This window comes from Dendropsophus ebraccatus, chromosome 3 (genome assembly GCF_027789765.1).
Source record: "Dendropsophus ebraccatus isolate aDenEbr1 chromosome 3, aDenEbr1.pat, whole genome shotgun sequence".
NCBI lineage: Eukaryota > Metazoa > Chordata > Amphibia > Anura > Hylidae > Dendropsophus > Dendropsophus ebraccatus.
This window is the reverse complement of record NC_091456.1, coordinates 105,669,398-105,693,882: the sequence shown is the minus strand read 5'-3', so window position 1 is coordinate 105,693,882 and position 24,485 is coordinate 105,669,398. Positions and strand designations below refer to the sequence as shown.

General features: G+C 41.1%; 1 protein-coding gene across 1 annotated transcript in view; it reads right to left on the bottom strand.

Annotated features, from left to right (window-relative positions):
• Positions 1-24,485, bottom strand: part of EFNA2 (ephrin A2) — a 459,103-nt gene that overhangs the window by 67,239 nt on the left and 367,379 nt on the right. Inside the window, exon 3 of the mRNA XM_069964476.1 lies at positions 15,322-15,614. Coding sequence (XP_069820577.1) covers positions 15,322-15,614 — 293 coding nt within the window. The remainder of the gene's footprint in view (positions 1-15,321; positions 15,615-24,485) is intronic.

Here is a 24,485-nt window from a genome sequence, read left to right as displayed (position 1 = left end):
CTTAAAAATTTTGAATTAGTAAAGAGGTGAATACAATTTTTCAGATTTCACAAACAATTATTCTTTAAAGATATCAAAATAAAAAATAGGATAAATGATGTTCAGAGTTTACGGTATGCACAAATTAGACATGCTTTTGTTAACACAGAAAATGTTGAAATTTGGAATGTTAGTTCACATAAGTTTTTGAATTATGTAAAAGTCCAATGCATAAGGAAAAAACTCTTGGCAATTATTTACCTGACGCTGGTTCGGTAAATGGGAGGTGGAAATTCCAGAAGACACTTGGCAGGGTATCATAGGTCATAGGAAAAGTAAAACTTACTTCTGTTAAAGGGGAACTCCAGGTAGAGTTAAAAAAATGAACCTGCTGTAGAAGCAAATACCTATCTATCCCAGTTTTGAAACTACAAAAAATCTATTTGCTTTTGGGTGTTTCTTCTGTATTGTGTCGCTGTATTTCCTGGCAGTTGTACACAGTACTACAGGTTCCAGAATGCAATGCTTTCTCTCACCTGTTCATCACAGCCCCCCACCCTGCCCATTACCCACCCAAAGCTGTTGCAGAAACTTCTAGACTGTGTTCACACATTGCAGTTTCATTGTGTTACTAATTTTTTTGCAGTACTTTATCATTTCATTGTGGTCCCACCCACACAGCACACTGTATTCTCTACAGCCAAGCCTCCTGTCTGCATCATCAGCCTGTGCTCAGCAAACACACAAAATGTGAGACAGAGGCATGGAATCTCTCTTCCCAAGGGGGGAGAGCAGAGAGAGCAGGAGACAAAGTGGATTGGAACAGAGGCCAGTTTTGTTCACTTCCTGGATTTTAATCAGCTACCAGTGTGGCAGAACCGTACAGAGAAGAGGCCCACTTTTTTCCATAAGTTATTGGCCTGCCCCATGATATAACAATTTTGGGTTGTTAAAGATCAGTTGGAATATTTCTTGGCCCAGGAGAAAGGTGATGATATACTCAAAATATATTACAATATGAATTCGAGGGATTTTTAAAATGATGAGGGAGATGGGTTGTTTAAAAAAAAAAAAGCTATTTCTCTATACTAAAGTATTTTGGAGAAAATGACCCTTGATAGAAGAATGGAAGAAGTTTTTAAAATTAGGTCTCAGGGGTTGCTTGCAAAAAAAAAAAAATTTTTTACAAAGCTCTTGAATTAAATGAATATTATGTGAGCTTGAAGACTGATATGGCGTATGATAAGGAATGTATTTTTGAAATATTTTAAAGGGAGTTATACAACTTAAAAAAATATGGCCACTTTCTTTCAGAGACAACACAATACCTGTCTACAGTTCAGGTGTGGTTTGCAATTAAGCTCTATTCACTTCAATGGAACTCAGTTTCAAAACCACACTGGAACTGGAGATAACAGTGGTGCTATTTCTGAAAGAAAGTGGTCATGTTTTTCTAATGCTGGATAACACATTTAATGGGTTTATAAATCTTGTTAATTCATAATTGACTTTATTCATTGTGATGCCTTTAAAAAATATATTTAAAGAGAGGGGAGAGAATGAAGCTGTGACTAAAAAGGATTCATAGAGAATATCAGTTAAAACCTAATTTTAATGATGACACTAAATACACCCTAGTGCATCCTCCCCTATGTGGAAAAATACCCTACCTAATTGGTGAATTTGCCCCTAGAAAGGCGATCCCGATCTCCAGGCCTATCCCTATCCTTACTCTAGTCTGTCCCTAATCTGGCACTATTCAAGGAGACAAAGGTGTACCAACATTTATCACCATTGCAGCAATGATATTTGCCATGGTGCAGACGCCAGGAGTGCACCTTACCACAGGAGTGCACATACCACAGCTCGTGGTGGGAGGACAGTTAAAAATAAAGTACACACAGTATCGCACTTCCCCTTAGAAATATGGTGAGTCGCTTTATCAGAGAGGAAAAGGTTGTCAACTCTGGGTCCGCAAAGCTCCCCTTATTGTCCTTCGCTCCTGCTAAAACCTTTTCTGCTCTCCAACTTTCTATTAACAGTAAATGTTTGGTAAATCCCAAGAGGCCTTTCCTTCATCATGCCAGGCCAATCGTCACAGGTCATGACTACCAATAGTGTGTTGCCAATCTCCTCCATAATACCAAAGCATACCCATTGCCATTTTCGAATATTCTAAACTATTCTATGCATTTTGGCATATCAATTCCTTTGTAAACACATGGTGGGACATTTACTAACAAATCTAAAACAACGATTTTTTTAAAGATGTTTTGGCATAAAAATCGATCTAATCTTTTGAGTCCAATTTATTGTTAAAGTCTAATAGCATAATAAATGTGTCTTTATAAAAATGGTCTTAAAAATAGTCCAAAAAAGAAAAAAGTTTTTTTTTTTTAGCTCAATTTATTAACTGCTCAATTTGCTATAAAGTCGCATATATTGGTGCATTGCTACATCTGCTCCGAACCAGGTGAATAATATTCACCTTTTCCCAGTTCAGTCTAGTTTTCTGTGAATGCTTTTTCCTTGCTGTGTATTGCACATAGGTAAAACAGACATGCGGATAAAATTAATTGTATAAACATAATTATTAATCAATAAACATGAGGGTAAAGGTGGTGATACATGCTGTATAGCCGGCGGGGTACGGGGGAGCTGTAGTGGAGTCGGCTGCGGTCGTGTGCATGTGTGGCCAAAGTAGAGCGGGTCCATACAGTGAGTTGATGTTTGTAAATATATGTAGAATGTAAATAAAAGGATGTGTTAGTAATTAACAAGGTAGAGGCAAATAGTGAGATGGTTAGTATGTAGTACATAAGAAGTATGTAAATACATGATTAAATGATACATAATGAATGAAAAGTACATATGAATGATACGAAATGATTACAAGATACATAATATGAAATGATTAAAAGTACATAATAAATGATGAGTACTTATGAATGATAAGTACATAATGAGACACTAAAAATGATGGAACATGAATGAATGAGTGATGTATCTTTATGGTATTATGTACCTTTAATCATTTCATATTATGTATCTTGTAATCATTTCATATCATTCATATGTACTTCTCATTCATTATGTATCCTTTAATCATGTATTTACACACTTCTTATCTACTACATACTAACCATCTCACTATTTGCCTCTACCTTGTTAATTACTAACACATCCTTCTATTTACATTCTACGATCATTAATAAGCTACAGCTCCCCCGTACCACGCCGGCTATACAGCATGTATCACCACCTTCACCCTCATGTTTATTGATTAATAATATGTTTATACAAATAATTTTATCCGCATGTCTGTAATGGTAATGAAGACAAAAATAAATCTTAAACTGCACATCGATGTTATTTTGGGATGTACAACAACTTCTACAACTGCCCCCTAAAAGAGATCACAATACTAATTGACGATTGTCATCCCCCATCTCTCCATGCTGTCTGGACACGTATCCCCACTAAGATGTGGACTAAGGTTTATGTATGATGCGATAGCCTTCACAAAGACAACTTATCAAACCTGATATATACTATGGAGAGGCTTTGCAGCAGGTGATACCCTGCAGTACCTTCGCTAGTGTTCAACAGACGCTTTTCTGTAGCTGTTTTATTTATGTGGACTGTTAACCAATTGTTATGAAAAATGTTAACCTGTTTACTCCCTGTTTCATCTATTCGTTACATTACTGTAAGAAAAAGAAAAAATTCTTATGTAATTGCACTTTTATTAAAAAAATAAAAATACAGATTTGAAAAAAAATAAAATAAAAAAATATTTATCTGTCTGTTTTACCTATGTGCAACACACAGCAAGGAAAAAGCATTCAGAGAAAATTAGACTGAACTGGGAAAAGGTGAATATTATTCACCTGGTTCGGAGCAGACATAGCGATGCGCCAATATATGCGACCTTATAACAAATTGAGCAGTTAATAAATTGAGCTAAAAAAAAATTCTGGCGCACTTTTGATCTAATTAACAACAAAAAATCTAATTTTAAAAGTCAATTCTAATTTGGATAGTCTTATCTAAAAAAGCTTCATAAATTCATATTAGATTTATTTTGAGCGCAAACTAGATATATTAGACTAAAAACAGGCGCAATTAGTTTAATAAATGTTCCCCATGATGCCTGAAAACACCCCAATAAAATGGAGACAAATCCCAAATCATTACTTCTAAGGCTTTGTCAGTCGGTCTTGTGTTAAGTCAGTGAGCACATTATGGCCACACATGGGATATTTCTGCAGATTTGAGGTAAAAAATGTTGAATTAAAATTTTCTGTGAATATGCTCTGTGTAATATGTTGTGTTTTATGAGCTGTCAAATCCTAATCAGCAGATCTACTGGTCCCTTAAAAAATAAATCAGTTTTAGAAATTTCCCAAAAAATTTGGAAATTGGCTACTAAACCTCTAGGCCCTCTAACATCCTAAATAGTATAAACTTGTTTAACAAATAATGCCAATGTAAAATATACATGTAAATTATGTAATTATGGCAATAACAACAAGTAGAAACTTTTTTTTTTCAATTTACCACTAAAGTGTCAAGAAATGCAATCTATGAATCATTGGGATTAGTTTAATCATGCCAAAGTTATTAGCACATAAAGTATGACAGCTACATTTGCAAATGGGCCTCGATCATTAAATGACATACAGACCTAGTTAGCTTGGTCATTAACCCCTTCAAGACCAAGCCTATTTGGGCCTTAATGACCAGGCTCATTTTTCAAAATCTGACCTGTCTCACTTTATGCACTTATAGCTCAGAGATGCTTTAATGTATGCTAGCGATTCTGAGAAAGTTTTTTCGTCACATATGGCACTTTAAATAAGTGGCAAAATTTGGTCACTACTTTGTGTGTTTTTTGTGAAAAACATCAAAATATCATGAAAAAATTTAAAAATTAGCATTTTATGAACTTTGAAATTCTCTGCTTCTAAAAAAAGAAAGTTGTATCACATAAATTAGTTCCTAAGTCACATTACCGATATGTCCTCTTTATTCTGGCTTCATTTCATAAACATATTTTATTTTTTTAGGGTGTTACAGGACTTAGAAATCTATCAGCAAATTACCACATTTTCGTAAAAGCTTCCAAAACTGATTTTTTTAGGGACAAGTTCTTTTTTTAAGTTGATTTAGGAGGTTTGTATACTGGAAAATTCACCACAAAATCTGTAAAGCAGGTTCTCCTGAGTAGAACAGTACCCCATATGTGGGTATAAACCACTCTATGGGCACACAGCGAGGCTCAGAACGGAAGGAGCGCCAATTAGCATTTTCCGTGCAGATTTTTCTGAAGTAGTTTCTGAGCGCCAAGTGCGTTTGCAGAGCCCCTGTAGTGCCAGTGGAGTAAAATTTCGCCATAAGTCACCCCATTTTGGAAATTGCACCCCTCAAAGAATTAATTTTTGGGTGTGGTGAGCATTTTGACCTCACAGGTATTAGAGGAAAGTATTCAAAAGTAGACAGTAAAAATGAAAAACTCAAATTTTTCCAATAATATGTTCCTTTAGTTTAAAATTTCTCAATTTTACGAGGAACAGGGGAGAAAACTCACCCCAATATATGTAACGCAGGTTCTCCTGAGTAGAACGGTACCCCAGATGTGGCCATAAACCACTGTATGGGCACACAGCCAGGCTCAGAAGGGATGGAGCGCCAGTTAGCAATTTTCGTGCAGATTTTTCTGAAGAAGTTTCTGAGCGACGGGTGTGTTTGCAGTGCCCCTGTAATGTCTACAGAATAGAACCCCCCCCCCCCCCCAAAAAAAAAAGTCACCCCATTTTGGAAAGTACACCCCTCAAAGAATTTATCTTGGGGTAGGATGAGCATTATGACCCCACAGGTTTTAGAGGAAAGTATTCAAAATTGCCCAGTAATAATGAAAAACTCGATTTTTTCCAATAATATGTTGGTTTAGCTTGAAATTTCAAAATTTCACAAGGAACAGGAGAAAAAATGTACCCCAAAATCTGTAACGCAGGTTCTCCTGAGTACAACGGTACCCCAAATGTGGGTATAAACCACTGTATGGGCACACAGCGGGGTTTAGAAGGGAAGGAGTGCCAATTTGCTGGAGCAAAACCGCCGCTAGAAATAGTTATTAGATTAGCGCAGTTACTAAAATAAAATAAAAAAAATAAGATTACAGGTAATGCGGGGTGGTTACGGACAGTCTGGGGTGGTTACGGGTAATCTGGAGGTGGTTACGGTCAACATGGGGTGGTCACGGGCAACCTGCTGTGGTTACGGCAACCTGGGGTAGTTACAGGCAACCTGGGGTGGTTAGAGGCAACCTGGGGTGGTTAGAGGCAACCTGGGGTGGTTACAAGAAACTTGGGTTAGTTACAGGCAACCTGGGGTGGTTAGAGGCAACCTGGGCTGGTTACGGGCAACGTGGGGTGGATACGGACAACCTGCTGTGGTTACAGACAATCTAGGGTGGTTACAGGCAACCTGCTGTGGTTACGGGAAACATGGGGTGGTTATGGGCAACGTGGGGTGGTTACGGACAATCTGGGGTGGTTATGGACAATCTGGGGTTGTTACAGACAATCTGGGGTGGTTACAGACAATCTGGGATGGTTACGGACAATCTGGGGTGGTTGCGGATAAACTGAAGTCCTTATATGTAATCTGCGGTGAGAACCTGTAATCTGGCATGGTTACGGGCAATCTGGAGGGGGTCATTGGCAATTTGGGGTGGTTAGAGGCAAGGTGTGGTTGTCAGTGGCAAGGTGCGGTGGTCAGAGGCAAGGTGCGGTGGTCAGAGGCGACGTGCGGTGGTCAGAGGCAAAGTGCGGTGGTCAGAGGCAAGGTGCGGTGGTCAGAGCCAAGGTGCAGTGGTCAGAGGCGACTTGCGGTGGTCATAGGAAACCTGCGGTGGTCAGAGGCAACCTGCGGTGGTTGCGTGCAATCTGGGGGGTTACATGTAAGCTGGCATGATTACGGGCAAGCTGGGGGGGTTATGCGCAACCTGCAGTGGTTACGGGCAACCTGGCGGGTTACAGACAATCTAGGATTGTTAGGAATAAACTGAAGTGCTTATAGGTAATCTGGGGTGGGTACATGTAATATGGGGTGGTTACAAGCAATCTGGAGGGGGTCACTGGCAACGTGCGGTGGTTAGAGGCAACGTACGGTGGTTACGGGCAACGTGCGGTGGTTACGGGCAACATGCGGTGGTTAGAGGCAACGTGCGGTGGTTACGGGCAACAAGCAGTGGTTACGTGTAATCTGGGGGGTTACGTGCAATCTGTCGTGATTACGGACAACCTGGGGTGGTTACGAGCAACCTGCGGTGGTTACGGGTAATCTGGGGGGGTTAGGGGTAATTTGGGAGTAAACTGTAATTATTACTATAATAAAAAGTGTGTGTTTTATTTTTTTGTATGTTTGTCACTTTTTGTACTTTATACATTCATTTTCACTATATTACTATGATTACTGTGATATTTTCTATCACAGTAATCATAGTTCAGTGACAAATTTAAAGTGACTGTCACTTAAAATTTTCAGAGTTGGCTGGTTGTGGAGCGCATGCGCACTTCATAACCAGCCAGGACGCCGAGGAGGAAGGACCTCCCAGGATCAGTTCAGTATATGGGGTAGGGTGGGTGACTGGGTGAATGGGGGGGTGAGGGGCGACTTGGGGGGGACGGACACATCACTTTTTATCCCCTGTCACCAATCATTTATGGTGACAGGTGATAAAAAGTGCCGGCGGCACATGGCACAAGCGATCAGCGTTATATAGTATATACCGCTGATTGCTTGTACCGGGACCCCACAGAGGGGTCCCCGATCACTGCCCCATGCTCTCCGCTACCTCCGGTGGCGGAGAGCATGGGGTTTTCATTCATTTTTACTGTTAGATCACTGTGATCAGACATTAGTCTGTTCACAGTGATTGCGGCCGCCATCTTGGATCTGATGGCCACTGCGGGGAGGGGGGTTAGTCAATGGGGCACTAGGGGGGCTGATCTGGGGTCTGATTTTACTTATTTCATCTCCCCCCACCGTGGATGAAAAACAGTGGCGGCACCGGCCCATTAGTGACCGCCGTATCGGCGGCCACTAAGGGGTTAATGGGAGTCAGCTGCAGGATCGCAGCTGATTCTCATTATCTCCGGTGCTGTACTCAGATGAGAGCTGGATCGCTATCATCATAAAACCCCGTCAGAGCAGGAACGTATATATACATTCCTACTGCACGGGGTAGGGGTTAAGATGTAAAAAATTTGTTAACATTTGTAAAAATGTTCCCAAACATTTAGTGAAAAAAAAAATTCAATACTGCATACTGGTTCACTCTTGGTGATTCCATATTGTATGCTTGTTTCTATGTTATTTACTATACTGTTTTCAAATTACAATATGTGCACTGAAAATTATGGACTGTCCAACCAAAGGATATACTCAGACTCAGCCTGATAATGCAGCTTACAAGTTCTTATTTATGAAATAAAAATGGTAAGCTCAACCTTGAGGTATGTGGATCAATTGAGATGCATATATATAAAAATTCAAGTGCACTACCTAGTTCTGCACCTGATAGAACCAGTCAATAATGTGATAATGTGAAGAAGTTATATATTTTGTTTATATATTAAAAATACAATAAAAATATAAATCCCAATATCAATTATTTAAACAGTATAAAGAATATAAAAAATGCATATAAAGTATTAAAAAGATAAGACTATCTAAATCTTATTTGCAGCAATGCAGGGCCCTTGCATGCTGTGTATACAGTCTCCGAGTTCCTGATTTCAAATGTTTATTGAAATTGCCGCTGGTTGCAGGTGCTGGCTGTGTATGTGCGACAGGATCACGTGCTGTCAGGTAGCATTCACCTCACCAGCGTAAGGCGTCCATGTAGGCTAATCAGCACTTCACAGGGCTCTCCCACTTTCACCGGATCCGGCACAAGCGTTGTGATGCTGTATTAAAGTTCAACTGTTTCTGGATAGCGGCATATATATCAGGATACAGAATAGCTTATGTTTTAAGAATGCAACTTCTTTAAAGAAGTTCAATGAACCTGTCAGTTCACACAATGGAGTGTGCGGCTCCAGCCACACCCTCCATCGTGTGCAGCTTGGAATTCGGAAGCAGGCACACACGGGTGCCCCCGCATCTGAATTCGGCAGAAGTGAAAATCATCTGGCTGGTACTGAACATGGCCTTTATAGGAGATGTGTGGCCGATGGCTGAATAAAGCAAAGGGCTGCATGAACATCACTAGCAATCTCTGTGCAGCCCCGACCACATGATAATCGAGCTGTGTAAAAGGTTCTGAAAGCGAGCAATGATCCAGCAGATTTCAGATTTGTGCTTACTTACAATGTGGGTCGGATCATGTAACACAGTCTTTACAAAGTGACATAGTAATGCTGAAGGCCAGCTACTTCAATTGTTCTGCAGTGTTTATAACTTCCTCTTTTGATAAATACATAGTACCTATATGTTGCTCTTCTGAAGATGCCATCCTGACACATTTATTTTCTCAATGGAATGATGAATGTTACTGACAGCTAAACACTAAACAAGTTATACATTAAAATTTAAATAAACTCTACACAAGTTTTATTGAAAATAAAAATTTCTGCGGTGAATTAGTGATCCACTTTTTGAGGAGTCAGTGATAAGACAGGAGTATGCCAAGGTGGCCATAAACTCAAGGATTGTTTTTGTACTGAATCAATAAAGATCCATTGTAGCGTTAATCCTTAGATCTATCAAGGTTAAGGTTAAAGGTCACTGTTATTTTAATAATGTTATAATAATAATAATTTAGTACTGTATAAAATACTGGTGGGTCATTTATCAATATACAGGATATGAAGTTTTTTTTGTAGTTGCAATATGGATGCATTTGAGCTACAGGAAAAATCCTGTTTAGCCAGAGTTTTAGTATCATTTAAAAGAGTTAATTTGTACACAATGCATTATGGTCAGCTGGAAGACATCAGCTACATTACTCCACTGTGGGGCATACTGAGCCTCCATTAAAGGAAAATAGACTTCATGAATAGCGACACAAATAAATAATATAAAAATTATAATGACTCCATCGTACTGTTTATATTATAAACAGTTCCAGTGACAGCTGCAGGGAGCGGGCAGAAGCTAGAGGAACACTGCGAGGCCCCCCCTTTGCCACCGCACTGCCCCCTCCCACTCCCTCTTGTAACCGCAAGCAGTGGTTTGCTTGCGATCACAAGAGGCTGGCCCCCTGGCTGACGCACAGCACCCGGCTCTGTCCCATCCCCGGCAGCACACACATCAGTAAGCTTAGTGTGGGCCAGGGAAGTACTTCCGGCACAGGGAGCGTCTATAACATGCGCCCCCTGTGCCGGAAGCAACATCCCCGGCGCACACAAAGCTCACTGGTGTGTGCTGCCGGGGACGGGACAGAGCCAGGGAGCCGCCTGTCAGCCGGGGGCCAGACCGAGCCTGCAAGAGAGAAGAACCACGATGGGGGTACGAGTTGTGTTTTTTTTTAATCTATTTTGCACAGACGGAGGGCTAACATAGGGGGCAACATAAGGGGAATAACATGGGGCCATTTATAAGAGGAATAACATGGGGGGCATCTATAAGGGGGATAACATGGTGGCACCTATAAGGGGGATAACATGGGGGGCCATCTATAAGGGGGGATAACATGGGGGCCATCAATTAGGTGGATAACATGGGTGCCATCTATAAGGGGGATAACATGGGGGGCCATTTATAAGGGGGATAACATGGGGGGCCATCTATAAGGGGAATAACATGGGGGGCATCTATAAGGGAGATAACATGGGGGAATCTATATGGGGGATAACAGGGGGGCATCTATAAGGGGGATAATGGGGTGCATCTATAAGGGGGATAACATGGGGGTCATATATAAGGTGGCCACACAGAGGGGGGCATATACTATTGGGGGGTCACAAAGAGTCAGTCTACCAACCAAATCAGGGTGTAAAGGGGCCTATAGAGATGTATTGCATAGACGTCAAAATAATGATCATGACAATTATTTTTGGGCAAACAGCGGATGATATTTGATGATAAACTAGAACAATGTACCAACAGCTGTTATTGTACTGATGGGCGGCCAAACAGCAAAATGCGGCATTTTAAACTTAAGACTATGTTCACACTACGTAAGTTTCTGGCCGTAGCGTGTTCCGTGAATACGCGGCCGGAGACTTACGTAGTTTGCGTATAGTGGAAAGTATACGAAGTACGGCTGCACAGTTCACACTACGTACGAACTTACGCCTGGATTGTACGCGGCGGCGTAAAAAATGAACCAGACTATTGTTTGCGGACGAAAATGCCGTAACGTACGCCTATAGCGTTACATGCATGCGGTCCCGTACGTAGTGGTGATTTCGTAATTTTTGCAGCTTTTTGTGCCGATCCAAAAGGTTTTGTGGGGTGCCCGGGGCTAGGCGAAGATTTCCAAGTAAAAGACCGCTGTCAGATCGCTACGTAGGGCGCTCGGGAAGCGTAAATAGACTTCGGGCGTAAGTTTGCGGTCCGTACGTAGCCGGCCGCAAGTAGCGTAAATCCCCGGCCGGAGATTACCGCGTATATGTCCGGCCGCGAAAATATGCGGCCGGACATATACGCAGTGTGAACATAGCCTAAAATTGTCAACTTGCTTTGTACATTATACTGTGTAAAAAAAAATTCTCCATAGGTCTTTATTTAAAAATAAAAGTAACTTTTGGTTTTAAAGGGAACCTGTCACCCCCCGTGCCAGAGTGACAGGCTCCCAACCCCCCGTTAGAACCCCCTATACTCACCTAATCCCGCCGGGTCCCGCTTCTGGAGGTGGTCGGGTGACGGAGATCTCAGCCGCTGCAGCCCGGCGCGCGCGCTGAGAGATGAGTCCAACGCTCATAGAGAATGACGGAGCGCTGGACTCTCCTGTCATTCTCTATGGGTGTTGGACTCATCTCTCAGCGCGCTCGCCGGGCTGCAGCGGCTGAGATCTCCGTCACCCGACCACCTCCAGAAGCGGGACCCCGCGGAATTAGGTGAGTATAGGGGGCTCTAACGGGGGGTCGGGAGCCTGTCACCCCGGCACGGGGGGTGACAGGTTCCCTTTAAAGCCTTTACATTGTATAATATACTGCCTGGCTTTGTATCTGCTCTACTTTCTTTCTCCAGCCTGTGTGAACTGCACTCCCAGATTTTTAACCCCCATCTACAATCTGAGCTGATGTGTAATATTCCCCTGCTGTTATTTCTAAAGGCTCTAATACACTAAACAATTATCGGCCTCACTTGGCCAATTACCAGCTGTTCAGGCTGATAACCATTTAGTGTAATTGGACAATGTCGGTTGATCATGGTCTTTCACCATGTTGAAAGATAATGATTGTGCAGCGATGGTCTGCAGCGCGCCGCTCCGTGTAATAGGAGCAATGGCAACAGACCTCTGCAGACTTCCACCTCCCACTGCTTCCTGCTTGCTGTCTGTAGGTTTACATACACAGGCAATGAGCGACAAACGGGTGAGTGATCGGTGAGCTTTTCCTGGATAACTGTGCCGTGTAGTACGGTCTTAACACTGAGAGAGCAGAAAGCCTCCCCAGACAGACTTAGCTAATCTTTCAATAGCAGCTATATGGTAGGATATTTTTTAAACTATTTAGAAAGTTGTTTTATTTTAAATTCAGGAAATAAATAAACAATAAAATAGAGAATTGCAAAGGTGTCAATAGATTTAAGTTTTGACGGTAATATTTGCAATCCATCTTTTCAAAAAGTTGTCTTTTAATGGGCTGTTGCAGTGCCTATTCTGCTGTGGAGAAAACAGGACATGCAAAATTCCAGTCCTAGATGCAGTGAGAGCGGTCCTGCACACATAAGTGTGTCCGGGAGCTGAGGGTAATGTGAGGCAACTGCGATCCCGCAGATGCGTCTCATTAACCCCTTAAATGACGCAATCGCTATAGATAAGGTAAGGTACTCAGTGACAGAACAAGCATCTGTCACTGAGTGATCGGGACCCCCGCAGCATATCGACAGGCATGGGTAAGCCTCTTACCTCCATCCTGTCGGGTCGGCGTTCTATGCATAGAGTCTGCTCTCAGACAGGCATAGCATAGATCAGTATATGCAATCTAATGATTGCATGTTTTACTGTTAAAAAAAAAAGTGTAAAAAAAAGTGTAGTGAAAAAAAAGTTTTACAGGTATTAAAAAAACCCTTATACCCCTGCCCCTAATAAAAGTTTAATATGCCCCTTGCATCTTATAAAAATAAAAATATAAAAAAAATAAACATATTATATATTGTAACATGCGAAATTGTCTGATCCATTAAGATATTACATAATTCTTCCCGCACGGTGAACAGCATAAAAAAAAAACACACACACACCAGGATTGCTGATTTTTTTAAATTATATAATCAGAAAAATTTTTTTAAAAAAAGCCATCAAATTTTTCTGTTACACCAATATGATGTTAATCAAAACGAGAGATCATGGCGCAAAAAATGACACCCCAACCAGCCCTGTAGGTAAAAAGGACAATGGCTCTTAGAAGGCAGGGAGGAACATTGCATTAATTTGACATCCGTGCATCAATGGTCTTTGTCTTGAAGGGGTTAAACTATTATTCAATTTTTTGCATGCTCTATTAATAAGTACCTAAAGTGGCCCTAACAATTGGAGAAACTGGAAGACAACCCTTGGGTCTTTCAATGGAAGCAAACAGTGGAGATCAGAGATCTATGATTGGCAGCCATACTCCTGCTCCTGAATATTCATTGCTGTAATAGGTCCATTATGGCACTATGTAGAATAAGTTACAAAGAAAAAAATGGCTGTCGATTGTGGCACACTGTCAAAAATCACTCCATTACCCAAATATTTGCATTTCACAGAAAATATATGCTGGTGAAGACAGTATGTAAGATGTGATCCCATGAGCAAAAAAATGAATGTTTCCATTAAAACTGATGCACATTTGCATTTATAGAAGTTTTGTGACACTTTTACGGGTCCAATTTAAAATCAATAATATTTATTCATGAAAGCAATTAAAGAGAACCTGTCAAGAGAGTGAAGACTTTATGTTATTTGCCGTGCATAGTAAAATTCCTACATCAGCCACTGTATTCTGAAAAAACTTCACTATGATTTTGTTTCCTAATCGGTGAGTGTCAAGAGAAAGGAAATTTGACTGTAAAAACCACATAAACTATATACAAAAAGTGTGGTTTCAAATTTAGTTTGAAGTTTATCAATGCTTTTTGGGTAGGCAACCACTAGCAATGCGGAAACCATGTAGAAAAATCAGTCTATGGCTATGTTCACACACCGTGTTTTTTGGCCGTCTTTCAGGACGGCCATCATTTTGAGTCTGAATTACAGCTATTATTTCATAATGACTGCCGTAATTGTACAAATAACACCCATCATTCTGCAATAACTGCCATTATTTAGATTCAAAATGCAGTCTGTCCTAAAAAAACAGCCGTTAAACTGGCAAAAAAAAAGGTGTGTGAACAAAGCCTATGATAGAGACTATATATGCAGTACATAATTTTTGGAGATGACTTTCTGGTTGTGTAGCCTGTAACAACTGGCACACATTAAGCAATATTACTATTGCAGATTTCTCTCACCAGTAAAGCAGAATGCAGTTTGAGGCTATGTTCACACTACGTAAATCTACGGCCGTAGTTCTCACCGCAGAGCTACAGCCGTAGATTTGCGAGGTGGAACATAGCATTGTTTGCTATGGGATCCCGGCCGGAGCGTACACACATCGTATACGCTCCGGCCGGTTCCCATGCGGTGCCGCAAACAACCGACAGGTCCATTATTTGCGGGCGGAATTCAATGAATTCCCTCCGCAGAAGGACCTGGCAGTTCACACAGTGAAGCGAGGGGCTCCGGCCGCTTGCTTCACTGTGGGCTATGGGAAGCTCTGATGCGCCCGCATCAGAGCTCCACGGAGGAAAGATCATCCGGCCGGTACTTAAGTACCGGCCGTGATGATCCGGGCTGAGACTGGCCATTCCGTGACCCGGCCGGAGTCACGGAATGGCCAGTCTCATCCGTAGTGTGAACATAGCCTTATAGTCCCACGTTTGGTTTTACACTAGCAACCTGTAACGCGTATGTCATATTATAAGAGTTGCTTTTTATAGCTAAATAATATTTCATATAATAGGAAATGCTGTTTTATAGTGAAATATTTTCACTTACTTCTGGACCTTCTAGTAGAAAAACAATAAAATAGTTCAAAAAGTAAGGCCATTATTATGTTCCCATGCTCCACTTATACTTACAAATATAATAATACTCATGTCCAGGACGAAACTCGAACCCCAGAGAGAAAGGCGTAAACAGCTGGAATTTCTCTGAAAACTTCAATGGTCCATTGGGAGAATCTGGTCGGTTGCACTCCCATCTTTTGGTACCCTTCGGACGATGGTCACAGGAGGCATAGCTATCATAATTGACCATATAGAGTATATAGCGCTCCATTCTATCTGCTGGGAGTGTAATCTCGTAATGGGGGCAGTAAATATCCAGGTAATCATTGATACTCACATCCACAGTGTAGTCACCATGATGAAACCTATAGGAAATAATAGCAATGTTAGATATTACAGAATATCATCATCTTGATATATAGTGGTAAAACTAAACTACATATTTTTAGAAGACGCTAAATACACTGTAGTAACATAAATTTAGGAATAAACCCACATATTACAGCGCCTTTTTATTAGTTTTGGATGGCTGCATTGGAGAAGTTTTAACCTCTTCTTTTTGCTCTATAAAAAGAAACACAGTGGTCATGACATAATTGTGGGATGTAAACAGAGCCTAAAAGTTCAGCCACATAAAGCATATACTGTAGGTGCAACATTTAAACCCTATCACTAAGCTTCTCCCCTTGAGAAGCTTTCATTGATGCTATAGCACTGCACATACAAGCATTGCTCATTTGCAGTTCAGTGAGAAAAATGTCAATAAATCATTATTTCATGTAATATGGCCATTTGTGTTCACTGTTTTCAAGCTGCTCTCACAAGCAACCTTTGGGTAGACTTGCCATGTGTGTCTGCATTATGTCACACAATGTTGTGTCTTCTAGTCAAGTGCACAACAGGTGGAATAGCACTCAGTAATCTTACTAATGTATAATGCCAGGATTTGCCATACATTTATTTGTTAAGAAAAATTATTCATATAATCCAACATGTCTGAAGTGATAAATTAAAAGGCATGGCTGCATCCTCTAAATAGGCTACACAGACTGCAATTACAAACCAATGCAGTCATATACAATATTATACTTCCTGAAGAGACACGGTTTGGGAAATGAATGTCCATAAGCTGACTGCATTTACTTTCTCATACAACAGCAATGTCTGATTTAGGATACTTGACTCATGTTGTGCTTATTTTATTGTTATACTGTAATAATCGAGAAACAAACATTTTATATAGTTCATTTTGCAATTCCAATGATGAGGCCCGGGTATCCAGATGTTCTGGATGGTGAGGTCCCAGTAAAGAAAACCTTGAGAAGCCTCAGGCTAACACCACAGAAATATATGTCAAATTCAGTTAACATTTGTTTGTGTTGCTTAATGCAATGAAGAAATAATCAAATTCATTAACCATTTCAGAATAAAAAATTTCACCATTTCATTTTTATACTCTCTTCTACAACAAACATATATCCCCAACATATACAACTATAGTAAAGGGCATGCCACACAGTAATGAAAAGCTACACACTCTATACAGTGAAAACAGCACACCAACAAAACCCAGTTTAACATATGCCAGGAGACTCATTATACTCTATGGATTCAATTGTAGTATATCGGAAGTATTTTTTTCACAAAATCTTTTAAACATAAACATAACCTTACAAGTATAGTGCATGTAGCATATTGGCCTGTAACTATGGTACATAATATACACATTGCAAACATATTGGTCATAAATTAATTGCAAAAAAACAATTGTCCAATACTACCAAGTGACTAAATAGAAACTTTGGGGGACAGAAGGTGTAGATTCGCCCCTTCTCCCTGGCGTATGACTGCTATATCCCCCTCTCATAAAAGGAGACGGACTCATAAATTATTATCCAAATCTACACCTAGGCTTTGTGCTCATACAGTTTCCACTTTACATTCAAAGCAACGGCAAACATATTTTTAGGGCCCAATTTAGCTAAAGGATTGCCAAAAAGGGTCCTTTTAGCAACTATTGGTCTGGTTATATATTGGTATACGTTTCTTTTGACTGTATAAGGCTATGTTCCCACAATGTCTTTTGATACAGACAGACATTTTTAATAGCCTTGATAATTAAAAATGTCAGTTTTTTATCAAAAGACAGACTTTTTTCATGTAAAAAAGACGTAGGAACATAGCCTAAGAAGGATTCTTACACTGTACACTCACCGGCCACTTTATTAGGTACACCTGTCCAAATGCACGTTACCACTTAATTTCTAATCAGGCAATCACATGGCGGCAACTCAGTGCATTTAGGCATGTAGACATGGTCAAGACAATCTCCTGCAGTTCAAACCGAGCATCAGTATGGGGAAGAAAGGTGATTTGAGTGCCTTTGAACGTGGCATGGTTGTTGGTGCCAGAAGGGCTGGTTTGAGTATTTAAGAAACTGCTGCTCTACTGGGATTTTCACGAACCATCTCTAGGGTTTACAGAGAATGGTCCGAAAAAGAAAAAACATCCAGTGAGCGGCAGTTCTGTGGGCGGAAATGCCTTGTTGATGCCAGAGGTCAGAGGAGAATGGGCAGACTGGTTCAAGCTGATAGAAAGGCAACAGTGACTCAAATAGCCAACCGTTACAACCAAGGTAGGCAGAAGAGCATCTCTGAACGCACAGTACATCGAACTTTGAGGCAGATGGGCTACAGCAGCAGAAGACCACACCAGGTGCCACTCCTTTCAGCTAAGAACAGGAAACTGAGGCTACAATTTGCACAAGCTCAACGAAATTGGACAGTAGAAGATTGGAAAAACGTTGCCTGGTCTGATGAGTCTCGATTTCTGCTGCGACATTTGGATGGTAGGGTCAGAATTTGGCGTCAACAACATGAAAGCATTGATCCATCCTGCCTTGTATCAACGGTTCAGGCTGGTGGTGGTGGTGTCATGGTGTGGGGAATATTTTCTTGGCACTCTTTGGGCCCCTTGGTACCAATTGAGCATTGTTGCAACGCCACAGCCTACCTGAGTATTGTTGCTGCCTATGTCCATCCCTTTATGACCACAATGTACCCAATATCTGATGGCTACTTTCAGAAGGATAATGCGCCATGTCATGAAGCTAGAATCATCTCAGACTGGTTTCTTGAACATGACAATGAGTTCACTGTACTCAAATGGCCTCCACAGTCACCAGATCTCAATCCAATAGAGCATCTTTGGGATGTGGTGGAACGGGAAATTCGCATCATGGATGTGCAGCCGACAAATCTGCGGCAACTGTGTGATGCCATCATGTCAATATGGACCAAAATCTCTGAGGAATGCTTCCAGCACCTTGTTGAATCTATGCCACGAAGAATTGAGGCAGTTCTGAAGGCAAAAGGGGGTCCAACCCGTTACTAGCATGGTGTACCTAATAAAGTGGCCAGTGAGTGTATATTCTCTATATGGATGCATTCTACAGAGAAGTCTATACCACACAGTATTACTATAAATCTGCCAAATGTGCACATGGTCTAAGAATGAAATACGGGTGCTGCCCTGTGTTTCTCATGAAGCCTTCTTTATTTTAGTGAGCAGCTTTTGTTTTATAGTCAGAAATATTTCCATCATTTAATAAATGGAAAGCAGACGTCATAGAAACCATAGCAGATGATTTTGCTCACTAGTACTTATGGGCTCGAGTGCGGACTCAGCAGTGTACTGTCATAAAGCAGCGTTCTTAAAAATGCTCATTTCTGCATACAGGCGGCCCTCAGGAATTAATTTCACATGAATATTAGAAGCACCCATGCCTGTCTATGAATATTTCATATATTTTACCCTTACAACAGAGGGGTTAATTGTTTGGTTTTCTTCATTGCTCAATGAAGGTGAGAAGAGAACAATCTCAATCTCTTCACAAGTACATCTCTCTCCCATGTGAACACCTATCTATTCTTACAGAATTTAATTGAAATATCTTGTAAGATTTTCCGTGCATGAATTTGACAAAATTTCTGTGTCCCCCCTGTTAAATCCCAGAGCGGGATGTTGACGTTGTTTCACAGCAGGGTTTCCTCACCAATTAATTTGAGGTTTCTACCCATTGCACTTCCAGTTGGATAAATCTGCCTTGCTAGCAGAGATGTGTCAGGCCTGTCGCAACAATTCTTTTTTGAGTCTCTGACAGGTAGAGAAGAAATCCGCCCTAATTACCTGTAAAAACAATTGTTGACTACACACTGCAGCGGCTGGTACTCTTAGGATAAAATGTTTTGCTCAGGGCTCTTCTGAATGGATGCCAGCCTGAGACAATGAAAGAACAGAGAAGTTAATACAGATGTCCCTGGTGGGATATAGAAGTGTATACATACAGCAGGAGCTCGGGACACGTGTACTGCCTTTGGGACAGGTAGTGTGGGTGTGTTTGTATGTTGCTGGAAGAAACTACTTAAATTAACTTGTCAAACCCCAGAGGAGCCCTTGAGGGATTTTGGTTCTCCTGTAACTACTGTGTATGGATACATCATTCTTCATAATTTCAGTTTTTGTTAGAAATACAAACTCTATCTGTCTCCTTTCCTTCACTTCAATATTCAGTAAAAATCGTTTTGAGACCAGACCAGCAGCAAAATTGCAGGGAGAAATAGTCATCTAGGGGGTTCGTGGTTTGACTGGTAAACCTAGGGTTTTAGGTAACTGACACCAAAACTGAACAATCTGGTTAATAAAGTCTTCCAAAAACATTATAAAGGGAATTGAACTAGCAATTTTTCAGCAGTGCTCAGTTGTGCGAAAATTGGTGAATTTAGTAGACCTAATCCCCACTGGCCATATGAAAAAAATCATGTTGGCCGCTCAAATTTCTCTTCTATAGATTTTACTGTGCGGCACACAGGCAGCCTCTGCACATTGTCAAATTTATTGAGGGCCAGCGCCTCTTAGTAAATCTGACAAAACTTATAACAGCAGGAGTTTACTTAAGGCCAGCATGTGATACACCAATATTAGTAAATCTCACCCTATATCTTACACTTAGTCCACACTATGTATAAATTCATTGGACAATAGCCGTAGTTGCAGGTTTACAACCACGGCCGTTATTTAATGAATTTACCTATCACATTAATTGCTATGGAATCCTGGCCAGAGTGTATACAATCCTGTAGACACTCCAGCCAGGATTCCTTGTGGCCACACCGAAAACTAAAATGTCAGTTTTGTGTGGCCTCTATTCATTAAATACTGACAGAGCAGACAATGTAAAGTGCCATTTCGGTTGCACTTTACATTGTCGGCTATGGTTAATTGGAATGTAGGCACACCCGAATGCGTCCACATCCCAATTAAAAAAGAATGAAGTTAATCCAGCCACTGCTGCAGCACAGGCCGGGATGAACTTCGGCTGTGTCACAGAACGGCCAGTGTCATACACAGTGTGAACCTAGTCTAAAAGTATACCTGTCATTAGAAAAAACTTTTGATCTCAAAAGTTTTGATTGATCTGGATCTGAGTGTCCAGACTGTGATCGATCAGAAGAATGAGCCAGGAGAGTCCACGCTCGGTGCATTCACCGGGACAGCCACATAATGTAAATTTATGGAGCTGTCTCACTCACAAAGACAAAGATGTCTGTAACACTTTAAAGTTAACTATGGGTGGGATTAAAAATTCTAGCAACTCAGCAAATATACACATAAAAACTATTTAGGCTACACACATACATGTTTATCTCGTATATATCTTGTGTGTTTATGTGTGTACATATGTAAAACAATATTTTGCACTTTTGATGTATCATGCCTAATAGGACGGTTGAGTGGGGGCATTAAACATCTCAGGAATTTCTGCAAAGGGGGAATATTTTATTATCTTATAGAGCAGTCATGTCAAACTCATGGCCATTATTTTTGGCCCACCAGGCAATCCAGAATTTGGATTACATCTGGCCCGCCATGGCTACTATATAAGAGACTATGGGGGAGGGCTGGCTACTATATGAGACTATGGGGGAGGGCTGGCTACTATATAAGAGACTATGGGGGAGGGCTGGCTACTATATAAGAGACTATGGGGAGGGCTGGCTACTATATAAGAGACTATGGGGGAGGGCTGGCTACTATATAAGAGACTATGGGGAGGGCTGGCTACTATATAAGAGACTATAAGGATATATGAGACTATGGGGGAGGGCTGGCTACTATATGAGTATATGAGGGAGGGCTGACTACTATTTTTTTTACCTCTTCAAAAAATGGCTACCAATAGCCCCACTATTGTAGCTACTATAGTTTGGCTGTTTGATGAGATTCGTTTGAATTAGATTAGCAAATATTCTCAAATCTGACCTAAAATTTTCAGCAGCTTCACTTATCTCTAATATAAGGCATAAACTGGTGGTTTTTTTTTATAGTTAGTTGAAATCTAAAGCAGGAGTCCAACACTGGACTTATTCTTTTATAAGCCTAATTCCAACCTGGCCATAGCTGTAAAAAAAGCAGAAAATGTGGGAGAGCAGCACAGACCAAGTTAGATCTAAGACGCTATGTACCAATGTCAGTGACAGAAAAGACATATAGTGACCAAAACACAAATCTGCTGTATATCATTCCATTAGTTGAAAAGTGACAGCATGAATATTCTACGGACAACCCAGGACTTTTCTACTATAATTACTGATACTTATGAGTACTAGGGATGGTCCGTCCGTGGAGCGGGCGGATACAGCGGGAGGAACGCCCGGAAAACTGGGATACAGCCTATGGCTATGGCTGTAGCCCAGTTTTCCAGGCGGTCCTCTCGCTGGATCCGCCCGCTCCACGGAGCGGGCAGACAGCGGGAATCATTACCGAGGGTTCGGACCATCCCTATTGAGTACATTTAAGTTATGTCAAACAGTGCAACTTTCCTAGGGTATGTCAAGCCCACAAGCTCTATATACCCCATGTTTCCTGTATAACCTGTGCCCCATGCACTTAATAACCAGGAAAGCATGGGATCAGTGCTGTCAGCTGGGAAATTCTGTCTGGCTCCTTAATGCCAATGTTGATCAACATTAAGCAGAGACCATAAAGTGTTTACTGTGAATAATCTGCAGTACCTTAGAGTCATAGCGACTCTCCAGAGCAGGCCCCTAAAGCTGCCTAGAGTTGTAGCCTGCCTGCCATAGTCCATCAGCCCTGAGGAAGTGACAAGCTGTACCTTCTTTTACCAGATACCAACTCAGATACCAAGTGCTTTAAGATCTGCATCACTTTCTGCAGTATATCCTACCAAAGCACAGGCCTGTTAAAGAGGTTGTGCAGGAAGCAAAAGGTGTCTCAAGCTTTTTGCTCCCCGATGCACAAGGAGATTTTTCAGCTATTGGACATAGTGTGTGGTTGTGGTTTCTCCCACATGCAATATTCAAGATATTCACCCTCTTCCTCCCATCTCAGGAGGTAAACTTCCAAAATATGGAACTACAGGACTCAGGAAGTTAGAGTTGCGAAGCAGAAGGTTTGAGCCACACAACCCCTTTAAGTTATAAAGTGCCTGGTACTGCTGTCAGTGATATAGAGCATTTGAAAATAATTCAGCTAGCAAGTGTTGGCTGAATCTTATCCTTGAGTAAAACCACTCTGACTTACAGTAAGTATTCTAAAGGAGTAGGCCTTTTGAAGAGACTTTACTGTATATGATTTGGTAGTAGACCAGAGATCTCCAACCATCTATGGGTCACAAGCTACTAAATATTAAAAGCCACACTAAATATTAAAAGGTACAACTAATGATATGACCAAGTCATGCTAGTCTTAGTCTAGTGTTAACTGGCAGTGAAACAGCATAGATAAAGTTGAAGTAATGTTATGCCCTCCCCGGTGCTATTAGTGCAAAACAGTATCTACTGCACCAGATGACAAAAACTGGGGAAACCCCTTGCACTTAGCCCATGTGGCTCTCATACCACAGGTTAGGGAACACTGATCTAGGCTAATCAGTACAGTTATAGGAGGAATATCTTAAGACTTAAGACTTAAGATTTAATTGAAAGCAAATCCTGAAATGCCTTTTAAGGTTAATGTATAAATATATGTCTATAAACTGAATGTATTATCAGAAGTTGAAATTCCTGTATTCCTTATAGGAAATGATACAGAGGTCCATAGTAAAGCAGTGATAGACTTTCATTAAGACATTTCATTGGAGACCTTTCAACATACAAATTCCTGAAACTGACTAACATACATTCTCCGTTCTCCGATCTATATCCAAGATGATGCCGGCTGGGAAACTACATTTCCCATAATGCACTGCTTCTCCCTGATTAGGGGGGGGTTTGCCGGTGTGCCAGGTAGGAGTCAGGTCAAAGTTCTGGGGAGCTGTCGGCGGCCAGCAGCTGCTGCCAGTGTCCGGGGGTCCAGGAGTAAAATCAGATTAGAGTCCTGAGGAACTGTCGGTGGCCGATGTGTCTGTCAATGTCGAGGGTAGGGGGGAGTAAAGGGGGTGTCTGTGCTGTGGAGCTGCCAGGTCAGTTATGGGCTATTTGCCGGTGCCTTAGTTAGTGTCAGGGATGTGGATCATGTTTCTCAGGTCTCTGCAGCCTGAGCATGTTGTAATTGCAAACGCGCACAAAGAGAGGGAAGGCACGTAATCCCAACATCAAAGGTAGAGGCCAATGGAAGCTCATTTAGCTCAGATTTTGCTTCCAGACGGGGTGAGTCTGCAGAAAAAGTAGCAAAATGGTGCAGAACACATAATTACTTGCATTGACCAATATGTGATGCAATGGGTGGGCTATTACATAATGTAAAAAAGATTTTGGGAGAAATACCCCCTTTAAATTGTGTACTTTCATTAGACACTTTCAACTCTACAACCTGGAACAAAAAAGCTCCAATTTTCCGCACTGTTAGACTTTTATACACTGAAATACAGTAAATGTATATTGCAAATACTGACAGTATGCATATGAGTACTTTGGCCAAGTTGAGGTTTATTATTGCAGTATACTGTTACTGCTACTATACGTCCTGTTCTGAAACTAGTATTTTATACCTATCTGCTGTGTGCCACTGTGACTAATATTATTTTGGAATGTTGATACTTGTTCTCGAACACCAATATTGTTCAATTAAACTAGACTGGTTTGGTGGCAATACTAGCCAGAGCATTGTGACTAAAGTGCAAGCTGCGAACACAGGTTTCTCACATTCTTACTCTGTCATAGATGCCCTTCTGCTGGGTAGACACGGATTACTGAACCTATGGACTTGGATAAGCA